At 37.0% G+C, this 20712-nt stretch overlaps 1 protein-coding gene and 1 long non-coding RNA gene across 3 annotated transcripts; both read left to right on the top strand.

Annotated features, from left to right (window-relative positions):
- Positions 1–2851: 2851 nt before the first annotated feature.
- Positions 2852–11684, top strand: LOC139150564 (cholesterol 24-hydroxylase-like). Its single transcript, XM_070723001.1, has 6 exons — positions 2852–2986; positions 3167–3280; positions 3691–3850; positions 8914–8982; positions 10317–10389; positions 11528–11684. The coding sequence occupies exons 1-6, from the start codon at positions 2942–2944 to the stop codon at positions 11682–11684; spliced, it is 618 nt and encodes a 205-aa protein (XP_070579102.1). The 5' UTR covers positions 2852–2941.
- A 1323-nt stretch (positions 11685–13007) lies between these two features.
- On the top strand, positions 13008–18669 carry LOC139148960 (uncharacterized). Of its 2 annotated transcripts, XR_011556047.1 has the most exons (4): positions 13008–13247; positions 14384–14472; positions 16264–16330; positions 17291–18669. It is a non-coding gene; the product is annotated as an uncharacterized lncRNA (long non-coding RNA). The 2 variants fall into 2 exon arrangements; XR_011556046.1 differs by lacking the exon at positions 13008–13247 and having other exon boundaries at positions 14213–14472.
- Positions 18670–20712: the final 2043 nt, after the last annotated feature.

The following is a 20712-nucleotide window of genomic DNA, read 5'->3' as shown; positions in this document are numbered from 1 at the left end:
TCTGTTTGTTGGTTTTGTTTAGCCATCGGCCGTGAGATGATGATGATGTCAAGTTTCAGATGAAAAGTCATAAATTATCAATTATTTATGTTTGGTTTTGTTACGACAGAAAAAGCTAGTACGGGTAAAGTCATCAATTTTTCTTACGAAGGTAATTTATTAAAAACTTAACAACTTAAACTAGAAATTGTAATACTTGTCTGACCTCGCCATAGCAACTCCTGTGATATGAAAGGTCTCTGAATAAAATTACTTGAAATACGAAGCAAGACAGACATGTCACTGAATATCTGTAACGCCCCTCCCTGTAGAGATTGTGTCTTGAAGCGTCCTCACGTGGCCAAGGCGTGTGAAGGTCATTGACTCAGATCGTACGAGAAGCAGATAGGAGATAGTGTGATTATTGGTTGAGATTTCATTGCGAACAATCGAGAACGGGATATTCCATGGTGTGATCTTATTTAATCTTAAGAAACAATCAAAGACTGGCGGGAAAATTACCACATGATAACTTTTGTAATTATGTAAGTTTGAATATGTATTTAACTTTGTAGAGAGCTTAGACTAGAGAGACTTGAGATCAGACCTTGGACGGTAACGTTACGGTCGCCATCTTGCAATAAAGTACAAGGTTGTGTTACAATCTACATCTTGGTGTGTCAGCTTCAGTTTCTGAAAGCATTACGATCCAGACTGGTACCTCAACTCGTAAATTCTCCTAGCTACGAGCGCAACACATCCAATGAGTTCCCTTATCACATGCCTCGTATATCGGACGTCACGCACTCCATAGGATTCAAGGGCAACTTTTGCCTATTCAGAGGGCGCCGTCTATGACCTGGGGCTTTTCAGAAAGGCAGTCAAGACAAGAAAGACAAACTTGTTGATGACGTAGCAACTGCATACTCATTACTTGGCTGACAGTAAACCCGAACTTTTTTCAACTTTACAACTTTGGGATCTTAGAGTTATAAAATTATGAAATACTGTTTTGGAAGATCATGTGTAACACATAACACGCACGATTATGCATACAATGCGCTGTTCGATGACGAAAATCATTCTGGTCTTTCAACGGCATTTCGTCAACCTTGGAACTAAAGCCTGCGATTGATTTGCGATGTAAACCCAAATTTTTTTGGGTGAAAACTATTTAAGAGAGGCAGAAGACCATTTGCTTTACCATCCTCGGGTATAGACAGTCCCTTGTTGTGGCCATAATATATATTATGTAGGTGAACATTTGTCGGATTCCTGTAGGCCGAATGGTCTCCTTCCACGAGGTTATGTAACCCGTTGCTTGGGCTAGAATGTTTTATTACATGCCTCTCTAATACAGTTTTCACTTTCTCTTGAATAGTTTTTTAGGATTACATACAAATGACAATCACAGGCTTCACTTTCATGTTAGATGAAAATCCATAAAAAATAAAACGATATTCATCATCGAACGGCGCATTGATATATTTTAGATCACTGTTATGCGGTTACCGAATTTTATGCATACTTTCGTAAAAACAGTATTTCCTATTTAACATGTCATTTGATCAATTTTAAATCCCGGAGATGTCAGGTTGAAAATAGTTCCGGTTCACTTTCATGATGACTATGCGGCCCGCGACGTCATCAACAAGTTACCATCGAATCCTATGGAGCGCGCAATATGCGATATACGAGGTATTCAATAATATGTACTGGCTAATGCCAGTCCAGTCGGTCCAAGTCTCTCCAGATTAAAAGTCAAGTCCGGCAAACTGCCTTTGCCGTGCGGTATTTACAGCTACAGGATCCCTTCTAGAGAATGGTAACATTGGTTAATTTTTAAAAATGATAACAATTCTAGAAAGAACTCCTCATTAGAATGCGGTCTGGAAGTTTTTTATATGTAAATTACAGCGCGAAAAATTACGAGCAGTAGTAAACATGACATTAATATGTCATCTTTAACAATATCGTACTTTATCGGTCATCGAAAGGCAGTGATCTCATAATTACAATATGCCAAATGCAAAGTACTGAATTATAAATTGACGGTGGAGATTTACAAAAAAAATGTGGTCATGTGTGCGCATGTTGTGAAACAAAACGTGTTAAAGGTGTTAGTGAATCTGCTTTCTACTGTTTGCACTGAGGATATGGACGAATGATTAATGAATTACATACACCATTAATGCAGGTACATTCCGTTAACGCTAACTGTTCATCTTTCTGTTATTGTGTTCTTTTGTTGAAGCACCTCTTGATAACCGTAAACTGTGCGAAAGGACCGATACCGTATGATACGTTTTCCATCATGTATGGCGAACGATTATATGGCGATGGTATGGAGTCGCAACGTTGCTTTGAAAAATGGGCCAAGAGAAGGTCCCTCTTGAACCCAGCCTTTCATCGTAGGTAATTATTTCATATCTCCATGATAACCTAAAATTTGGTGAGAGTTGTAGGCTGTTTTATATCGATACAAGGCTGCCGCACTAGCACCCGATGTGAAGTCAATCAGTAATGTGATCGCACGTTTCCTACAGTGGTGACAGAATTCATGAGCTTGAAAAGTTCATCTAATCATTTAGACATTCCTGGCCGTAGAAATACCAACATTATTGCATAGCTATATTGTTCTTTTGGCACCGTTCCATATCGTCATCTCTTTGCGTGCCGTCGATTACATGATTCGTGCATTGTCAATGTAAACTGGCTTGATGCATCATTCTGCCACGATTTTTAAGGATTTTACCAAAATTCGCCTCCAGCCATTGTTAATAAGAAATGCCATACATGAATATGCGTGTAAATTTAATAGTCTACATTTACGTGCGACTTACATGAATATTGCATTTTTTTTCTAAGATTTCTGCAGCATTCAATGGACTAATTCAACGCCAGCGTTGACTTGCTAATTGATAAACTGAGGGAGAAGACTGACTGTAAAACTGCTGTGTCTATGTCGGACGAATTCCTCAGATGGGGTCTCGACGTCATTGCTAAGGTTCGAAGAACACATATCAGCATTATTCTGTACATTTTTCTATTCGTTGGATCATATCGTACTATTGTTTTTACATGTTTTAGAGAGTCATGGATTTGTTTACGTTTCTCCTCTATTCTCGTCAAAAGAAGTTTCTGGATAAAGTCAGTGAATGTTGTATTAATTTTCTACCTTATGCAGGTGGGTTTTGGTACTGATTACAATGTGATCTTTGAGGCCGAAAACCCTTTCCTTAAAGCAAATCAACTTGTTTTATCTGCCATGACAAGATGCGTGCGCTTTCCTCTTGATAAGGTAAGTAAACTTTGAAGGTAGTTTGAAATTGCGACAGAAATTAGAAATACTGCAATGGTCCACGCTAGAATGTACATTGGACGTGCGGTTTGTTGTTCTGGGTTTGAATACAAGGACCAACGACTTGTGTCGAAATCATGGAATTGAATTACTCTTTATCATGAAACATCAAAGCAGATCTATCATCGGCATCATTAAAGATATTATTATTAAACAGATAATTTACTTGGTCCAAGGAACAAAAAACAATTCACAATAACGATATTCTTGAACCAGTGTTTAGTGATGGCACATAAATCATTAAGTGAAGTTCTTGCGGTATTGAATTTCTGTCGATGGATATTGGAAGTTGGATCTTCCAATATCTCAATGGAGCAATATGCAAGCTAATAGATGTTCTTTCAACTAAGTTCAATCCCATGAGCAGAGGATTCCGACAGGATGCGCGCGCAGCCGTGCGTTTCCTTCGTAAGACGGGAAGAGACGTGGTGGAAAAGAGATTAGCTGCGAGGTCGAATGGAGAATACGTGAACGAAGACGATATAATAGGGCATATGCTCAAAGCATCAGGTGGGTATGGTTAGATGTGCTTTGTTAAAGATGTGACTCTTGTATTGGGACACACTTCTTCACTCGACCGTTTGCGATTAACAATGTACACATTACTCGAGTTTGTTTTAACAAGAATATTTGTTTGTAATAAGAATATTGCCACGAAAAGTTACAATTAATGAGAACACAACGCAACACTTCATCTCGCTATGAACAATAATGCATGGAACTCTTTTGATGTATTCGGCATGATCCTAACAGAAGCCATTATAGTCTAGTGCCGAAACCCTGATTGTTGGTCGAACCCAAAAATTTCGGCCTCACAATTGTTCTTGGTGGTTTTTGTATCTTCAGAGGCAACTGAATCAGGATCTGCATGATGCCACCCTGGCACCCTTGGGCATTTTAATATATTCAAGATGGCCGCCAAGATGGCCGCCAAAATATGTAAATGGTAATATCTCAGCTCTATGAAATGTTATCAAAATGATTTTGGTGTCATTTGCCAGGTAAACAGGGCCGAGGAATTCATTTCTTTCATTTCCCAACATGTGCAACCCTTAATTTGCATAAAAATCCAAGATGGTTGCCAAAATGACCCCCCAAAACATGTAAATTGCCATATCTCAGCTCTATGGAAAGCTGTTGGAGTCATTGTGGTCTCCTTTGCCAGGTAAATGGGGCTAAGGAACTCATATCTTTCATTGCCTGACATGTACTACCCTTAATTTGCATAAATATCCAAGATGGCTGCCAAAACGACCTCCAAAAACAGGTATAAGTATCATATCTCAGCTCAATGAGAAACTGTTGGAGTCATTTTGGTCTCCTTTGCCAGGTATATATTTGGTCAAGCAATTCATATATTTCATTGGCTGACATGTAAAACCCTTAATTTGCATAAAAAATTGCTAAAAATAAATACCTGTTTCAGTGTGTAAGGATCATATCTCAATACACTATGCCACTGATTTTGGTGTCTTTCAGCATGTTTTACGGAAAAAAAATTGGCATCGTTTGTTATATTTGCTATAAAATCAAGCATGAAAATCTGAAATGGATACTTAACAATCCAAGATGGCTGCTAAGTTGATTTCCACAATACACATCAAGGTATATCTCAGCTGAAATTGCATACTAGAGACTAATACATTAAGGGTTTAAGGCTGAAGGATAAGTTTTTTCGTTAAATTAAATGTGAAATATTCATTTAAAGCCAAAATGACCACCCAATATCAACTATGGCATCACAAATGGATGCCACAAAAACATTGAGTCGTATCTTAGCCAACCAAGCATTCTTGAGACCTATTTTGTTGTGTTTGGTCAGGTTTTATTGGTCGCAGGGTTTTCATTGCTTGTTTTCTGAACTGGAAAAAAATCTTACTTCTAATGGAGGGATTTTAACCCGCATTGCTGCTATAATGGTTTCCTAAAACATTACACCGTATTTTAATTTATCAAGCATCTTTGACACAAGGTTTTATGTGTTTTGGTCTGTTTGAGAGGTCATGGAATTCAAATTTCCATTCACATGATTTGTCGAACCAACCATTTAAATTAAATTATAATGAACTGTATCTTTCCATACAACATGAATGGTCATTTTATCATTTGCCAATCAACCACAATAAATGACCTTCAGTTATTCGAGGCAAATTTGCTGAGTATGCATTTGCAATTGCATAAAAGTGACTTGTTTGGTCATCTTTGAGCCAACCTTAGTCATCGGTCTTGTTTATCTTTGCACTAACTTAGTCATTCAGATCATTTTTAGAGGATCTTTAATATTGCTGCCCTTTAAATATATGAACACAAGTGGGTGTAGCAGAGCCTTCTATGAATACCTTTATCATTGCAGGCATGGTTTTCTGATTTGACAATGAAGATACTTGTCTTTTGCCATTTTGGACAACCAGTTTTAATGTCATCCCGTCAGACGTTGTACCTTAAGCTTTACAGCCGTCATGCTAAAAACAAGTCTCTAGTTTCTGCTATAGTGTCATTCATAGGCAGCAGGAATACCAACTTCTTGCGTTTCACACAATTCAGAGCACTTTGAGCAGTTTAATTGCGATACACACATCAATGTTAGATTTAGTGAGGTGTGAGTTGCATTTTTACCAATCAAGCATTCTTAAGAGCTATTTTGATGAGTATGGTAATGTTTTCTTAATTACAGAATTGGAATCTCTAGTGATCTGACCTGAAAATACTTTCAAGAACATTACAAAAAGAGGAAGTTTATCTGATAATGCTAATAATGGTGTCAAAAATATTATATCGTGTCTCTATTTACAGAGTAGCTTGCGACACCAAAATTTGTGTCTATGGATACATTTGAACGGTCAATTGCATATAAACTGTACAATCAACATATATATCAAAAGTGAAGTCAAAACATCATCGATGCCCTAAAAAGAGTTGCAAAACAGGCATTTAGCCTTAAATGATCATCTTTGAGATTGATTCTAATCTTTGGCCGTATTTTAGGTATCAAGGAACACACTTTTCCCATTACATGAACTTTTTACGTACCATTTATCATTTGGTGGCCCGTTTTATAATACTTATCTGTAACAATGTACCAAAAATACTCATTTACAAGTTTTCGACCAGAACTGTAAGTTTCGGTCAGATTCTTGCACAACATCATCTTCATTGCTTTTGTTATTAGCAGGGTCATTTATATTGGTAGTTGCTTGTTATATTATACTAGCAGAAAATACAAATGTCACAGCCAGTTGAGTTAAAGACCGCCTGTAACTTCCTGTGGAATATGGAGGGTCACCTGTACAGCCATTAGGAATGAATTTATGCACTTCTGAAAGAGCTGGTCAGCCTTGACTAAAACTAAAAGTGCAAAGTGATTTGACTGATTCATCTTTCAGCCAACCAAAGTCACAGAAATCCGTTTGAGACCTTGGATCTTTGTTCACTATACCGTTCCTTATTTATATATATAAAGTTAAGTGAAGTAAAGTAAGCCTTTATTGAAGTCGTATCCCAATTGGGATCTTGATCATAAAGTACAATAAAGGTTTTGCAAAATCAACAACAGAAGAGTATTAAAAAGAGATATATATGGGTAAATCTATATATGCGGATATTACATGTTCATTAATAATTTTATTTTTTTCTTGTCGAAGTTATATATGTGTGTGCAAGTTGTTATGCTCGTTATTTTTAGGAGCAGTTTTAGTGTGTTGTGGCTCCAATGGCGAGCATGTAGGCCACTGCACCATAACAAGACACAGCATGGGCACCTAGCAGTTGTGGCTCTTTGTCTGCATACATTTTTTGTTGTTGGTATGTTTCTTATCAAAGTCCAATAAAACTTGTACAAGTCACCAAAACAGTACACGTTAGTCTACATTTCATCTATCGGAGAAGTGATGTTATAGGAAACTCATCAGCACTGTTATGTACTTTTGGTTTCATTCGGAGACACAAGGAAAAATGCACATGCTCATCAGTATAGACCTTTTGATGTCAGGTAGTTGATTTGAACTAGTGATGAAGATTGCTTTCGGAGGAGCAAGGTGTATATATGTTTAATTATAAAAACAACAACAATTCAATTAAATATTGGGTAATTGTACTGCAATTAAACTGTTCAAAGTGGTTTGGATGAGTATCAAGCGAAAAACATTTGTATTCTTGATGCCCCTACGGATGCCCGTATCGCAGAAACTGTAAAATTGTTAGCAGCGTTGATGGTTGCAAAGCTAAGGGTACACCTTTAGGGGATAGCATGAAATCAAAAGTAGCAAAAGACAAGAATCTTAATTGTTAAAAAAGAATAATGTAATTCATGTGAATAGATGGTTTGATAATTTATATGAGTGGAAATGTGAATTCCATGACCTCTCAAACGGACCAAAACACATACAACCTTGTGTCGAAGATGCTGTATAAATTAAGATATGGTGTAATGTTTTAGGAAACCATTATAGCGGCAATGCGGATAAAAATCCCTCCATTAGAAGTAAGATTTTTCCGGCTCAGGAAACAAGCAATAAAAACCCTGTGACCAATAAAACCTGACCAAACACAACAAAATAGGTCTCAAGAATGCTTGGTTGGCTAAGATACGACTCAATGTTTTTGTGGCATCCATTTGTGAGGCCATAGTTGATATTGGGTGGTCATTTTGGCTTTAAGTGATGTACCTTGATATATGTTGTTGAAACCAGCTTAGCAGCCATCTTGGATTGTTAAGTATCCATTTCAGATTTTCATGCTTGATTTTATAGCAAATATAACAAAACATACCAATTTTTTGACCCGTAAAACATGCTGAAAGACACCAAAATCAGTGGCATAGTGTATTGAGATATGATCCTTACACACTGAAACAGGAATCGGATTTGTATGCAAATTTTTATGCAAATTAAGGGTTTTACATGTCAGCCAATGAAAAATATGAATTGCTTGACCATTATATGGCAAAGGAGACCAAAATGACTCCAACAGCTTCTCATTGAGCTGAGATATGATACTTATACCTGTTTTTAGAGGTCGTTTTGGCAGCCATCTTGGATATTATGCAAATTAAGGGTAGTACATGTCAGGCAATGAAAGATATGAATTACTTAGCCCCATTTATCTGGCAAAGGAGACCACAATGACTCCAACAGCTTTTCGTGGAGCTGAGATATGGCATTTTACATGTTTTGGGGGTCATTTTGGCAACCATCTTGGATTTTTATGCAAATTAAGGGTTGCACATGTTGGGCAATGAAAGAAATGAATTCCTCGGCCCTGTTTACCTGGCAAATGACACCAAAATCATTTTGATAACATTTCATAGAGCTGAGATATATCATTTACATATTTTGGCGGCCATCTTGAATATATTAAAATGCCCAAGGGTGCCAGGGTGGCATCATGCAGATCCTGATTCAGTAGGCTTTGAAGATACAGAAACCACCAAGAACCATTGTGGGGCCGAAATTTTTGGGTTTTGTGCTTCGGCACCAGACCATTATACATCGTTTATATTTCTATTCCTTCATTCTTTAATATCAAACTATTCTAAAAAGTTACAATTGTGCGTATATCTCTCCAATGTTCTGCAGACTACTTGAAAAATCCAGAGTTTGGGATGGAAGATATTCTAGACGAGTTCGTCACGCTTTTTCTTGCTGGTAGGATTCTTTACAAAACGGTTTTATCTTGTCTACCAGTGTTTTGCTCGAAGAACTGAAAATTGATGTTCTTGTTCATGTTCTCGAGGCACAGGGATTTCTTCAGGGACAATAAATACTAATATGATAACAACCAAATAAGTTTCGTTGTCTACAAGTTATTTTTTCTGTCTGCCTTTCTCTTACCTATACGCCCTGCTTGCTTGAAAGGTGACGGACTGAGCACTGTGTGTGTGTGTGTGTGTGTGTGTGTGTGTGTGTGTGAGAGAGAGAGAGTGAGAGTCTGCGTAGTAAAATGCGCCCTCTTTCGGTGAAATCTTGCTTCCGCGTGTAATCTGAATATTTTGCAGGATTATCGAGTCTGAATCAGATTTGATAATCCCACAACGGATTCAGGTCACGCGCGGAAGCAAGAAAGAGGGCGCATTTTACTATGCCTATCTGACACAGTGGGCAGTCCGTCACGTCTCAAGCGAGCAGAGCGTATAGGTAAGAGAAAGGTAGACAGAAAAAACTTGTACACAGTGGTTTTATCATATTCGTACTAATTGTCCCTGAATATATCCCTGTGCTCGAGGTGATATTTTGAGCTGTAAATCAAGGTTTGCCGAACTTTGATAAACAAATATTTTGCGCTATACCACGTACTTGATAACATCGACAATTTTCTGAGTGGTGACAAATTATTACCAATGTCAGTAAATCAATATATCGAATTCAGGAACTTTAAAAAGCGTGTTAAATTGTCTGTCGTTTTACTAAAATAGTCTTAAACATCTTTTGAAGGAATTGCTTGTCATTTCAAATTTGAAAAATATAGAAGTAACGGACAACGCGCTGATCGTTAACGTTTATTTATGGGCAAGGGCGAGAGGAAAGCCAAAAATTAACGGGCGAGGTTTGCCAAGCCCGTTTATTTGGCTTTCCTCTCGCCCACGCCCATAAATACACCTAATGGTCAGCGCGGAGTCTGTTATTTCAATTATATTATCAACGAACCCCTAAAAACCGTCAAAATGTACGAAAATGTTCCGTGCGAACGACAACGGGGCCCCAGAACCTGTCAGTGAGTAGTGCGCGCTGCAAAATTTTGCAAATCCGGAGATTTTTTTTGAAAAAAGCGTCTAAACTTATTTTGTGGTTGATTATGATCTTTGTACAAATCACAATTTTCGTTTTAGCCGTAAAGTTACTGTGTTTACAATATTATTCATATTCATGGGCATGAAAACAAACCATTACTGTGTATGTGTGGGCAGTCACGTGGTTAAGCTCGACCAATTAAAACGTAATGGACAGGGCATGGTAATATAATATCTCTTTTCTACTGATAGGTCACGAAACAACAGCAAATACGGTTGCTTTTATGCTGATGGAACTGATCAGAAATCAGGACATTCTAGACAGGTAAGGTACCATAAGCAGATATAAGCGCGATATATGTCAAAGGACATTTTTATTAACCATCATAGTAGTCATATTCTTTGCTTTAATGCTAAAGGATACAGCTGTAGTTCAGACTTGATCTTACTTCAGGAAAAACGAATACACAGAATCACTGCAAAATGTTCAACATAATATGTAAAGTGTGTATCTTCTAAAGTTTATAGTTCAGTTAATGAGGATCAAGCTTACTATCATTTCCACAATTGTGCGTTGCAACTTTTAATCAAGTTTGACCCAAGCTTTGTCGCAACATTCTTGACTCGCTTGTCATTCTTTCTACCCCCTTTTTAAAATGAACTGTTATGGCTCCATTTACTATGAACACGATTGGAATTAATTTGGGATAATTGGATTTTCATATTTTAAAAAATTCTCGAAAGCATTAGGTGCTCTTTAGCTGATTGTTGCAAAATTACTAATTACTCATAAAAACAAGCGTGTAATTTAAAAAGGAAAGCAGATGAGCTTACATTTGCAGATCAAACAGACATTACTTCATCATCCAATTATCCCAAATTAGTTCCAATCGTGTTTATGCGTATATATAGCATAGGGAGCAATAGGAATCATTCGCCGTATGCCTTTATGTTTGGTTGTTTGTCTCTTTGTGTGTGTGTGTGTGTGTGTGTGTGTGTGTGTGTGTGTGCGTGCGTGCGTGTGTGTGTGTGTGTGTGTTTGTGTGTGTCTGTGTGTGTGAGTGTGTGTGTGTGTGTGCGTGTGTGTGCATGTATATACGTTTGACTGTATGTCCGTCCACTTCCACCGGGATATCTGGAAAACTGGTGCACCTGTTACCAGGACATTGGTGTTGAAGGTGTGGTGGCATTTTTGATACGGATTTGTTTTTAGTTTTTTAGCACTGTCGAAAATATAAAAGTTGACTTTGAATGCGAAAAGTTCCATGGGATGACCTCATTTAAGTTCGTTCAAATGATAATGAAAGTTACATAGGGTGGTTTTAGGGGTGACTTTGTCCATCAGGCTTGGGGTATCTATTGGCTATGTAACTTATGATGGAACTACAAAGCGTTCTTAAAAAACATTCTTATCAAAATGCTCTCTTCTAAATCACACTCTCTTTGCTTTACTTTCGAAATAGACTACGAACAGAAATAGAGGACGTTCTGTGTGGAAGAACAGAAGTTGAATTCGAGGATTTAACGAAACTTTCATATATGTCCCAGGTAAGGGAACCGTCATTATTTACGGCAGGGGGTCAACTCCGAAATTTCGAGCAACCCCCCTGCCAACCATGATGAATTTGAGTAACTCCCGCTCTAACTCTGAAATTTTGACTGACCCCCCCCCCCCCCACTTAGAAAAAATAAATGCCAATACATGTATTTGTAAAATTTACAAAATACAGTAAATACCTTTCAAATCCTGATGTACCCTGCTAGATTATCATCGGTTATCTCATGGCTGTTGAAAGAGGTGAAACCAACAAAATGGAATTCAAAGTCACAACAAAATACTGATACGCAATAACCAGTATCTAACCATATAGTATATATTGTTTATGACAGGGTTTTCACTAGGATATCTGACTTGCCAGAATTTGAAAGTACAGGGGGAGAACACGCGAGAGGCTGAGGGGAGAAGTGCGAGAGGGGGCTTTCCCCTATCTTGCATCGAAAATTTTGAGATATTGATGTGTGTAATGGTGCAATCTGATGCAATCTGAGAGGTGTTTCAATTTATTTTATTTTGCACTGGTAAAACTGTTTAAAATGACATTGAACACTGATATTTTTATAACATTTTTGCAAGATCAGTGTTTGAGTCACAATATTCAACAACCAAACAATGACAATACATTTTGTGTAAAACAGTTCTCAGTTTGCCAGAGATTGAAGACAAATGAATATGCAGGAATGGAAAAATCGGTGATATTCTTGTTTCATTTTTCCACCTGCCCAGCTTCTAATGAAAAGCCTAAATATGGTATGTTTAAATGTCAAAATGGTTATTGAACTGAAGTCAATTAAAATATATTTTTCTGTGACAATAAAGGATGAATTCACAACAGTTCAGTTTTGTCCAGATCCTGTGAAAATTCTGAGAAATTGATGTGTGCAATGATGCAGTCTAGTGCAATCTGAGAGGTATTTTTCAATTTGTCTTTTACCAGTTACACGGTTAGAACTAATCAAGGGGGAGCACGAGAAGGGATGTCCCTCCCCCCTCTCGCATGGAAAATTTTGAGAAATTGATGTGTGCAATGGTGCAATCTGAGAGGTGTTCCAATTTATTTCGCACAAAAAATTGAGTAACCCCCCTCCTTCCTCTCCACATCTTTAGCAACCCCCCTTGAAGTTTTCAATTTTTTGAGTGACCCCCTCACATTCCTCCGACCCCCAGGCCGTAAATAATGACGGCTCCCTAAATCAGTTTACCATAGAACAACTCAAAGGCGCTAAGTAGATCGATTTTCGGCTCGATCTATCGATCCCGTAGTCGATATGCCCGCCACTGTGAGTATTTAGGTTGCAGGGATTTTACGGGTTGGTCAACATCGAGAAAGATAGGAATAGTTACTCCTTTTTCATTTACATCTCTATCTTTGCAATGTTGACCAACTCTTGATAAGTCCACGGATTAGCATAATTAGTTGTGTTGACTAATTAATTACAAGATGTGTATATGAGAGATAAACGTCCTTGTAATGGGTGTAGAATGACTAAAGGGTTTATAAGAGGCTAGGTTAGATTATATAACCGTTTATTTTATTTACTCCGATCATTCAGAGCATGAAGACACAGTCCCTATATCCATGGAGACTGTGATGAAGAAAAGGAGAGGAACTGATAGAGAAAACAGTGAGAAAAACTTAATAATAAACTTATTCATTCTGTCTGGGTAGCCTGTGGTAAGACTGAATACACGGTGTTCCATGACAAAAACAAATCAATCCAAATAATGACGCCGTGGTCAGGCACAGCGCCATAGCCCCGTTGGGTCTTTTACATAAATCGATGACATTTTTGTACAAAATATAAGTGTAGTAGGATTCTGAAGATCAATTTTCATAACAATACTGAACGACTATTGAATAAATAACAAATATTCTGAATTAATGCTGTAAGATTTTGCGTTGAAACTAAGTGTCGCGTGATACCTCAGACCCAGAAAATTTATTTATCAGTGGCAAGTTCGCAGTCGTCATTAGCTAAAAAGTGGTGTACAAAGAAAATTTATCGGATTTGTGTATTCAGATAGCATTACCTTAATTTTCCAAAAATATTTTAATTTCTGCTTTTTCTCAAATCGACTCTAGCTGTTATAAGTTTGTGGTTTTTTCAAGACTTTATACTGAAAGGATTATGTAAGATTGTACAGATGTCACTAAATAACACCTTCCCATGAAGGCAACTTAAAACCTTTCAAATAAATACAACATGTTTGTATAGACCAACCACTGTTAGGACATAAAAACCGATTACTTTTTCTTACCACAAACAGTGAAGAATGTAATGTAGTATTAATTGTTTACGGTGTTAGACTCGTACGTATATTTCATACACGAAACTCACAAAAACCATGCTTTTATGTAATTTTCTTGTTAGCTTCTGTAATTTACCCCATACCCCCGATTTCTTGTTAATACTTTGGAATTTATGTTTGATTTGGTAGAGTTCTGTACTCCCCAACATCAATCATGATTTTAAACTTTTCTTATTTATGTCATTTTGAATAAGATGGAAATAAAAATGAAATTCCGAATGAAAAAAAAGACGCACGACAATACCTGATGAAATTATATTGATCAGAGAAGAGTATTCGCTATGACAAATTTCGCAATGTATCTCTTCATAATCTTTGTCCTGTGCCTTATTTGTCTTGATCTCGGGGGTAAATCTTTGAACGGTTTCATATGTTTGGCGATAATAAAGGCAATCGGTGCACACCGGGGTTGAATAAAGTATTCATTTTTACCTTCGATCCGCTCATCCAGATCGATCTGTACAGCTTGGGAAGACAGGATGAATACTTCGAAGACCCTGATACCTTCAATCCTGACCGCTTCAGTGACGCCAACGCACTGTGAGTAACTGGTGATAACTTAAAGGCTGTAAAGGCATGCTTGGCACCAGATTGTCTCATCAGAAAATTTACCCACCAGATTACAATTTCAATGGAAAACAAAAGGCTATCACACCTCTATAATCCTCTTACAGACTAGAACAAAGGTGATCCCAGGGATCGCGAGCAATGCCTTTAACCATTATCGTGATTATAGTGGAGTGGTTTTCCGCCCCAGTGTCTTTGATTAAACAAAACAAATATTAGTCACTTTTCGAAAATACAATCAAAATCTTTCAAAGCTGCAAAACTGAATCGGCCAAGGCCACAGGGTATCGCGAGAAATATTCGTCTAGAAGTTATGAATATGATCAATAAATGTCATGTATTCAAGTTAACTTTTTTTCATATACAAGCCTTACCCGTGTCTTGTGTGTGTCTATTTTAGGGTCTATGCTTTACCCAAGCTATCTCTGTATAGTATTTCAAAAACAAAAACAAAAAAAAAAAACAGTCAATATCTGTTAGTAGCTCCCCCTAATCCCCTTCATTAATTTGTTCTACCGATCACCAACGTGGGGTTTATCGCCCTGACCAAATAACTCGTTAACAGCTCTCTACTACATTATGAGCTGCTAACGAGTTATTTGGTCAGGGCGATAAGCCCCACGTTAGTGATCGGCAGAACAAATTAATGAAGGGGATTAGAGAGGACAATTAACATATATGGACTGTTTTCTTTGAAATACTATACAGAGATAGGGTAAAGTAATAGGCACACACTAGACACAGGTAAGGCTTGTATAACGAAAAAAGTTTACTTAAATATATGGCATTTATTGATCATATTCATAACTTCTAGACGAATATTGCACGCGATACCCTGTACATTAACACAGCAGGGCTGGATGTAGTCTTGTTTACATTTAATCAGCCACATGCTCTCAGTTACACAACACACCACAGCTACTCTTTACACGTCAGACAGAGAAACATTAACAAATCACCACACTTTGCAATGTCAATGTCTTGTGTTTCTTCTTTATTCCTGATGAATTACAATTTAGCTGGTGTTTGAATACATAGTATACTTGGTTTACTATTCATAAAACGCTATTTATTTAATGTTGGCAATCACTCAGTTTAAGATTTCCTGATGCTCACATCATTATAATGGAAACACAACCCAAACAATGAATTAGTATGTACCCTAGTTAGGAATTGTCACGCCCACTTGAAGTTGATTAAATGTAAACAAGACTATATCCAGCCCTATCGCTGATACACGTCGATTAAAGGGACAAAGTCGGCCATTTTTCATGAATTTTGTTTGATACTATCTATATTGTTTGACATGTTGAAAGATACTGAATGAATGGGTGACCATGCATATATTCGACCCCGATTTTGGACAAATTATATGAAACCATCGCGAAAAGGAATTAATGGTCATGACCATTAATTCATTTTCGCGATGGTTTCATGTATCGTGTCTAAAACGGGGGTCGGATATATGCATGGTCACCCATTCATTCAGTATCTTTCAACATGTCAAACAATGTAGATAGTATCTGGTATCAAACAAAATTAATGAAAAAATGGCCGACTTTGTCCCTTTAAAACAACGCCTTGGCCAGTTAAGTTTTGCAGCTTGAAAGATTTTGATTGCATATTGCTATCATATGTTCATCTACCTGTCTCCATCAAAATCAACGTATTCTTCACCATCGTTTGATGAAGAATACCGATGACCCAGTATAGATTCCAGATTTCGTAAAGAAAAAAACTAAAATGATTTTATTTTTTTAACAGTGTACCCAATACATACATACCGTTTTCGCTTGGTCCGAGAAACTGCATCGGTCAAAATTTCGCTCAGGTAATGTACAGTTTTGAATTGTTGGCTTCTGCACCATCCAAGTCGTCCCTTCTTTAAAGAAAAAAATATAATGTGAACACTCGGCGATCATGCGCTACAATGTACTAGTCAAAATAAATTCATTATGATGATGACCAATTATACGGAAGCATCAAATAATATAATAAATAATAAAATAAACTTGTACCTTCATTTCCTTAATTTAATTCAAACATATGATATTTGCCACCGCTCCTAATTTACAAAAATATATGGTTTTAAAGTCTCTCTCTCTCTATATATATATATATCAAAAATGTTGCTTAATCAGTCTGTGGTATTTTAATGGTCAATGTCGAATAGAATATTTCTTCAGTATAGAGTCAACGAAAAACTCTGTGTATTAACCATAAGAAAGATGCGGAGAAGTGTTGGAGAAATGAGTCACCTGCATAACACAGGACAGAAAAAAAAATAACCATGGGAATTCGTTGATGTGTAGAGTTTATAGAAAGTGATAAAGCTCTGCTAATTTAATAACTGTTTACTTGACCAGTCATATGTTGACCACTCGTGGCTTAGTTAAAGCCCCATAAGTTATGCCTTATTACATTTTACTTTCCAAAAGAAATTACCCGCCAATCTTCGGAGAGATGTTTTTTATTCATGTTGTTAAGCCATATTGTATTTCAAAGCGTCGCTATTTCAATCATAGGTGACTGGTATTTAGTTGGTTTCATTTAGATGCTGATGAGTATATTTATGGCGACTATAACTGAGTCTTAAAATCATTTAGAGGTAAAAATCTAAGTTGTGCGTTTGTTTCCAATGCATGAAAAAGAATCTGTCAACACACTGAAATAAGCGTTTTACGTACTAGTAAGTTGCATTGGATTCCAAACCATCTTATCGGAAATCTAATGAGTATTTAAAATAGCGACGTCTCTCTGACTAATCGATTGATTTCCCAATATCTTTCAGATCGAGGCCAAAGTACTCTTCGCCAAGTTGTTGCCGCTGTTTGATTTCACTTGGGTTCCTGGTCAGTCTTACGACATTATTGAAGTTGGAACTATTCGACTCAAAGAGGGCTGTCAAACTTACATCACCCTTCGTTGAATGAAACGACAAACGGATGAATTCTTTGTCTGGGATGAAGAATATCGTGTCTGTCGATTAAATACATTACTGATAATATCACTTTTAACGTAAGATTTGTAAGTTTTTAGAAGGTTGAATTTTTTCTATTCCTGATGGCTTATCATGATACACATTCTTTCTTTTATACAGTTGTGATTTATACAGATTGGTTAAATAATAACACATGTTAGCGGCGGGGATGACGATATGTTCCTACCCATGGGATGTTGCTCATGACGGCAATTTGTACCCGAAAGAATGGCGAATATGTCAGTAATATATCTGTCAGAGCACCTTCCCGGCGGCATATAACAAATTGTGAACTTTTCCGCGCTATCGTTTATTATTATAAACTGTATTACACTCAACAAAATTCTCTTTATCGGAACCTCTGTATAGAAAGTAGACAAATGCTGAGTTGGAGCTCTGTGAACGGCTCTATTTTAAGACCGCCGCTTTTTCAGATGATATCTTAAAATAGAAACGGTGGGTGGCTAGTGTTTTGTTGTTTAACTATACCAGAATGTCGCGTTATTCTTTCGTTAGTTGACAATTTCACAATCTTAATTGTCCGCAGTCGGGAGTAAAAGCCAAGAATCAAAATTTCAAGTTCAATGACATGTATCTAAACACGTCATCTATAATTATCATTATCTGCATTGAAAATATCGTGACATCAGTGATTCATGGTATAAGTATTGAACACTTGAAATATTTTCTCTTCTAATTATGTTAGTCTTCAATGTTTGAAGATATCATTTCTTGTGTGATTTGTAATATTAGTCTTTAATTCTTTGCCGTGTGTCATGAAACTCCTAGATGATTATAACAATGACCATTGTGAGATTGAACAAGACAGAATGATCGTTTGTCATACATTGTCATTATTGTAACTAATGGTACCATTACTTTTGCTTTATGAACGGTTCATACTGCAGTTGTGACTTGAAAGATTTGTTACCGTTTATGAACACTCTGCTTCCAGAATAACTCTGATGTTTTTTGCAGATACTCGTATTCTGTTTATAATGTATAACAATCGTGTACTTGATTCAATGAAATAGTAGCGCTGGCAAATGTTTACATTTCTGCATAGTACAAACACCTTGGTTTGTGTGAATTACTCTTCTGTTGATGAAACAAGCTAACACTGTTTCGATTGTTCTTGTGATAATTAGTAGATATCAGATTCCAAACTTTTATCGGTATGCGAACTAACATCTGCCACTTTTTCATGAATAAAACATCGTGATCATGTAAAAAACTGTGAATTGTGATTTGAATAATTAGTATACGGAAAAACGTATTTGTTTAAAAATCTGCGTATACAGAGACCTGGCCAGCTGAGGATGCAAGATTTAAAATATTCGCATTCATCATGAAGAACACCTGATATTTTCAGTAGGCCTGTCACAGCAGCCCGGTCACATGCAGAAATCTGCTCTCCAAGCCGATTGTCATATAATTTTAGGAACTGAATACTAAAACATAATGATGTGGACCGTTTTTCTTGCTGGTTTAATCTTTATAGTTCCTTTCTTTTCCCCAACTTGAGCCACTCTAATTCAAAGAGACGTCTTTTGCGAAAACGATAGGCGGGGCGACTGCAAATCTTGCTACGACACAGCGTCGAACTTGGTTCGTTCACGGGAGCGTAAACCCCTCCAATTTTCAAGGTTTCTATCATAACATCATCAAGGTGGTGCAAGAAAAAAAACACGAGTTACTTGTCAGTTCAATCGCCTTTTTCGATGATTATGCGAGGTTAATAAATTCGCCAAATTTTGCGTTGTGCCAGGCATTGAAAGTGTTTATTCAACAGACGACTTGTCATGCTTTCATAAATAATATTGCATCACTTGATGTTTTCCTTTGCTGGTGAAGCAAAGTGAAAATCTGTCATCAAAGATGTCTTCCAAGAACGAGAACTCGTACTTTGGAAGGCTGGGTTAAAAAGCAACGGGAACTTTTTTCTCTTGAGAATCTTCAACCCTGTTATTCATTCCAAATTTCCTCAATCTAAAGATCGTTATGTAACAGATATACGGAGAACATTTCTGAATTAGAGTGACAGCACAGTGGTGAAGATTCTCATAATCTATTGATTTACTCACCTACAACTTGTAGTGAACTTTTCTTTGGACAGAAATAGAGTGAAACTCTTGAGTCAAAAATGACTGACGTTGACACTGAATATTAATATATTATGCTACAAATCTTGTACTTTTTATGAATAATGAAGACTGCTATTTGCTTCAATGGACTGTGTCTGGGTTTCTGCAGATGACGTCCCCATCCCTGTTTCCGTCGCCTAAGTAAAAGTGAATCAACCTCTGACCCTCGGGTAATGACCCCATTCATGCACACTAAACACACAGTTATGCGAATCGACTTGACATCCATGCCATGGATGTCAACCCGTGTTATCAATATATGAAAAGTATTTCTACGGAAATTGATCATAAAAGCGTTACAAGATCTATAGACGTAGAATTGTTCGTGGTTCCTATAACAAATAAGGATTTTTACTGCAGAGGATTGACTGTAAAAAGTGCCAAACAATGGAGTCAGGTTGATTTAATTATAATCTCTAGTAACTCATTGAGTAGTTTTAAAAGCTTCTTTAATACCTTAAGGCTTATTGGGAATGATTTATGTGTTTTGAATTAGTTTTCTTGTCGATTTGTTTTGTCGTTTAGTGTTTACGTTCATTTGTCTATTGTGCGCTGGTTCACTCCTGGTCAACTTTTACTTGTTTCACGAGTTCTGCTTTGTATCAGTTTGTATGTTTAATATAATAATAATTTAGGGCCAGGGGGAAGATAAGCATCTACAAGGCTACCCTCGTTAAATTAGATTTGATAAAATACAATAGTGGGCAAGGAATGTCAAACTTTTCACGTGGGCAGGGGGATTCCAAGGCACCATGAAAACGTTCGGGGTGAAAGTAACCTGGAGATATTCGGAAGGGGGTCATAAAAGACCAAAACACTGCTTTATGTACCGACGTGATGCGTAACTGTGACGTCATATCAACGGTGTTAATGCCAGTGTAACTGCCACTTTGCACGCTCTCAGAAAGTTCAGTTTCACTGTCATTTCGGTTTATTATACCAATTATAGCAGTGATTGAGTTTGTTTCACTCCTGGTCAACTTTTACTTGTTTCATGACCCTAATAATATCATAATCCTCTTGTTTGCCTTTACATAATCTGTTTTTACGGATGGCTGCGAGCAATATATAGCAACTTTGACAGGAATA

The sequence above is a fragment of the Ptychodera flava genome, chromosome 14 (assembly GCF_041260155.1).
Source record: "Ptychodera flava strain L36383 chromosome 14, AS_Pfla_20210202, whole genome shotgun sequence".
Classification (NCBI taxonomy): domain Eukaryota; kingdom Metazoa; phylum Hemichordata; class Enteropneusta; family Ptychoderidae; genus Ptychodera; species Ptychodera flava.
Note: the sequence above shows the minus strand (reverse complement) of the source record. Positions and strands in the feature narration are given on the sequence as shown.

Excerpts from the sequence above, each read along its gene's own strand:
- LOC139150564 (XM_070723001.1), top strand. The coding sequence starts at position 2,942 with ATGTCGGACGAATTCCTCAGATGGGGTCTCGACGTCATTGCTAAG. Across the intron at positions 3,851-8,913 it reads GCATATGCTCAAAGCATCAG|ACTACTTGAAAAATCCAGAG; the intron begins GTGGGTATGGTT and ends AATGTTCTGCAG. Across the intron at positions 8,983-10,316 it reads CGTCACGCTTTTTCTTGCTG|GTCACGAAACAACAGCAAAT; the intron begins GTAGGATTCTTT and ends TTCTACTGATAG.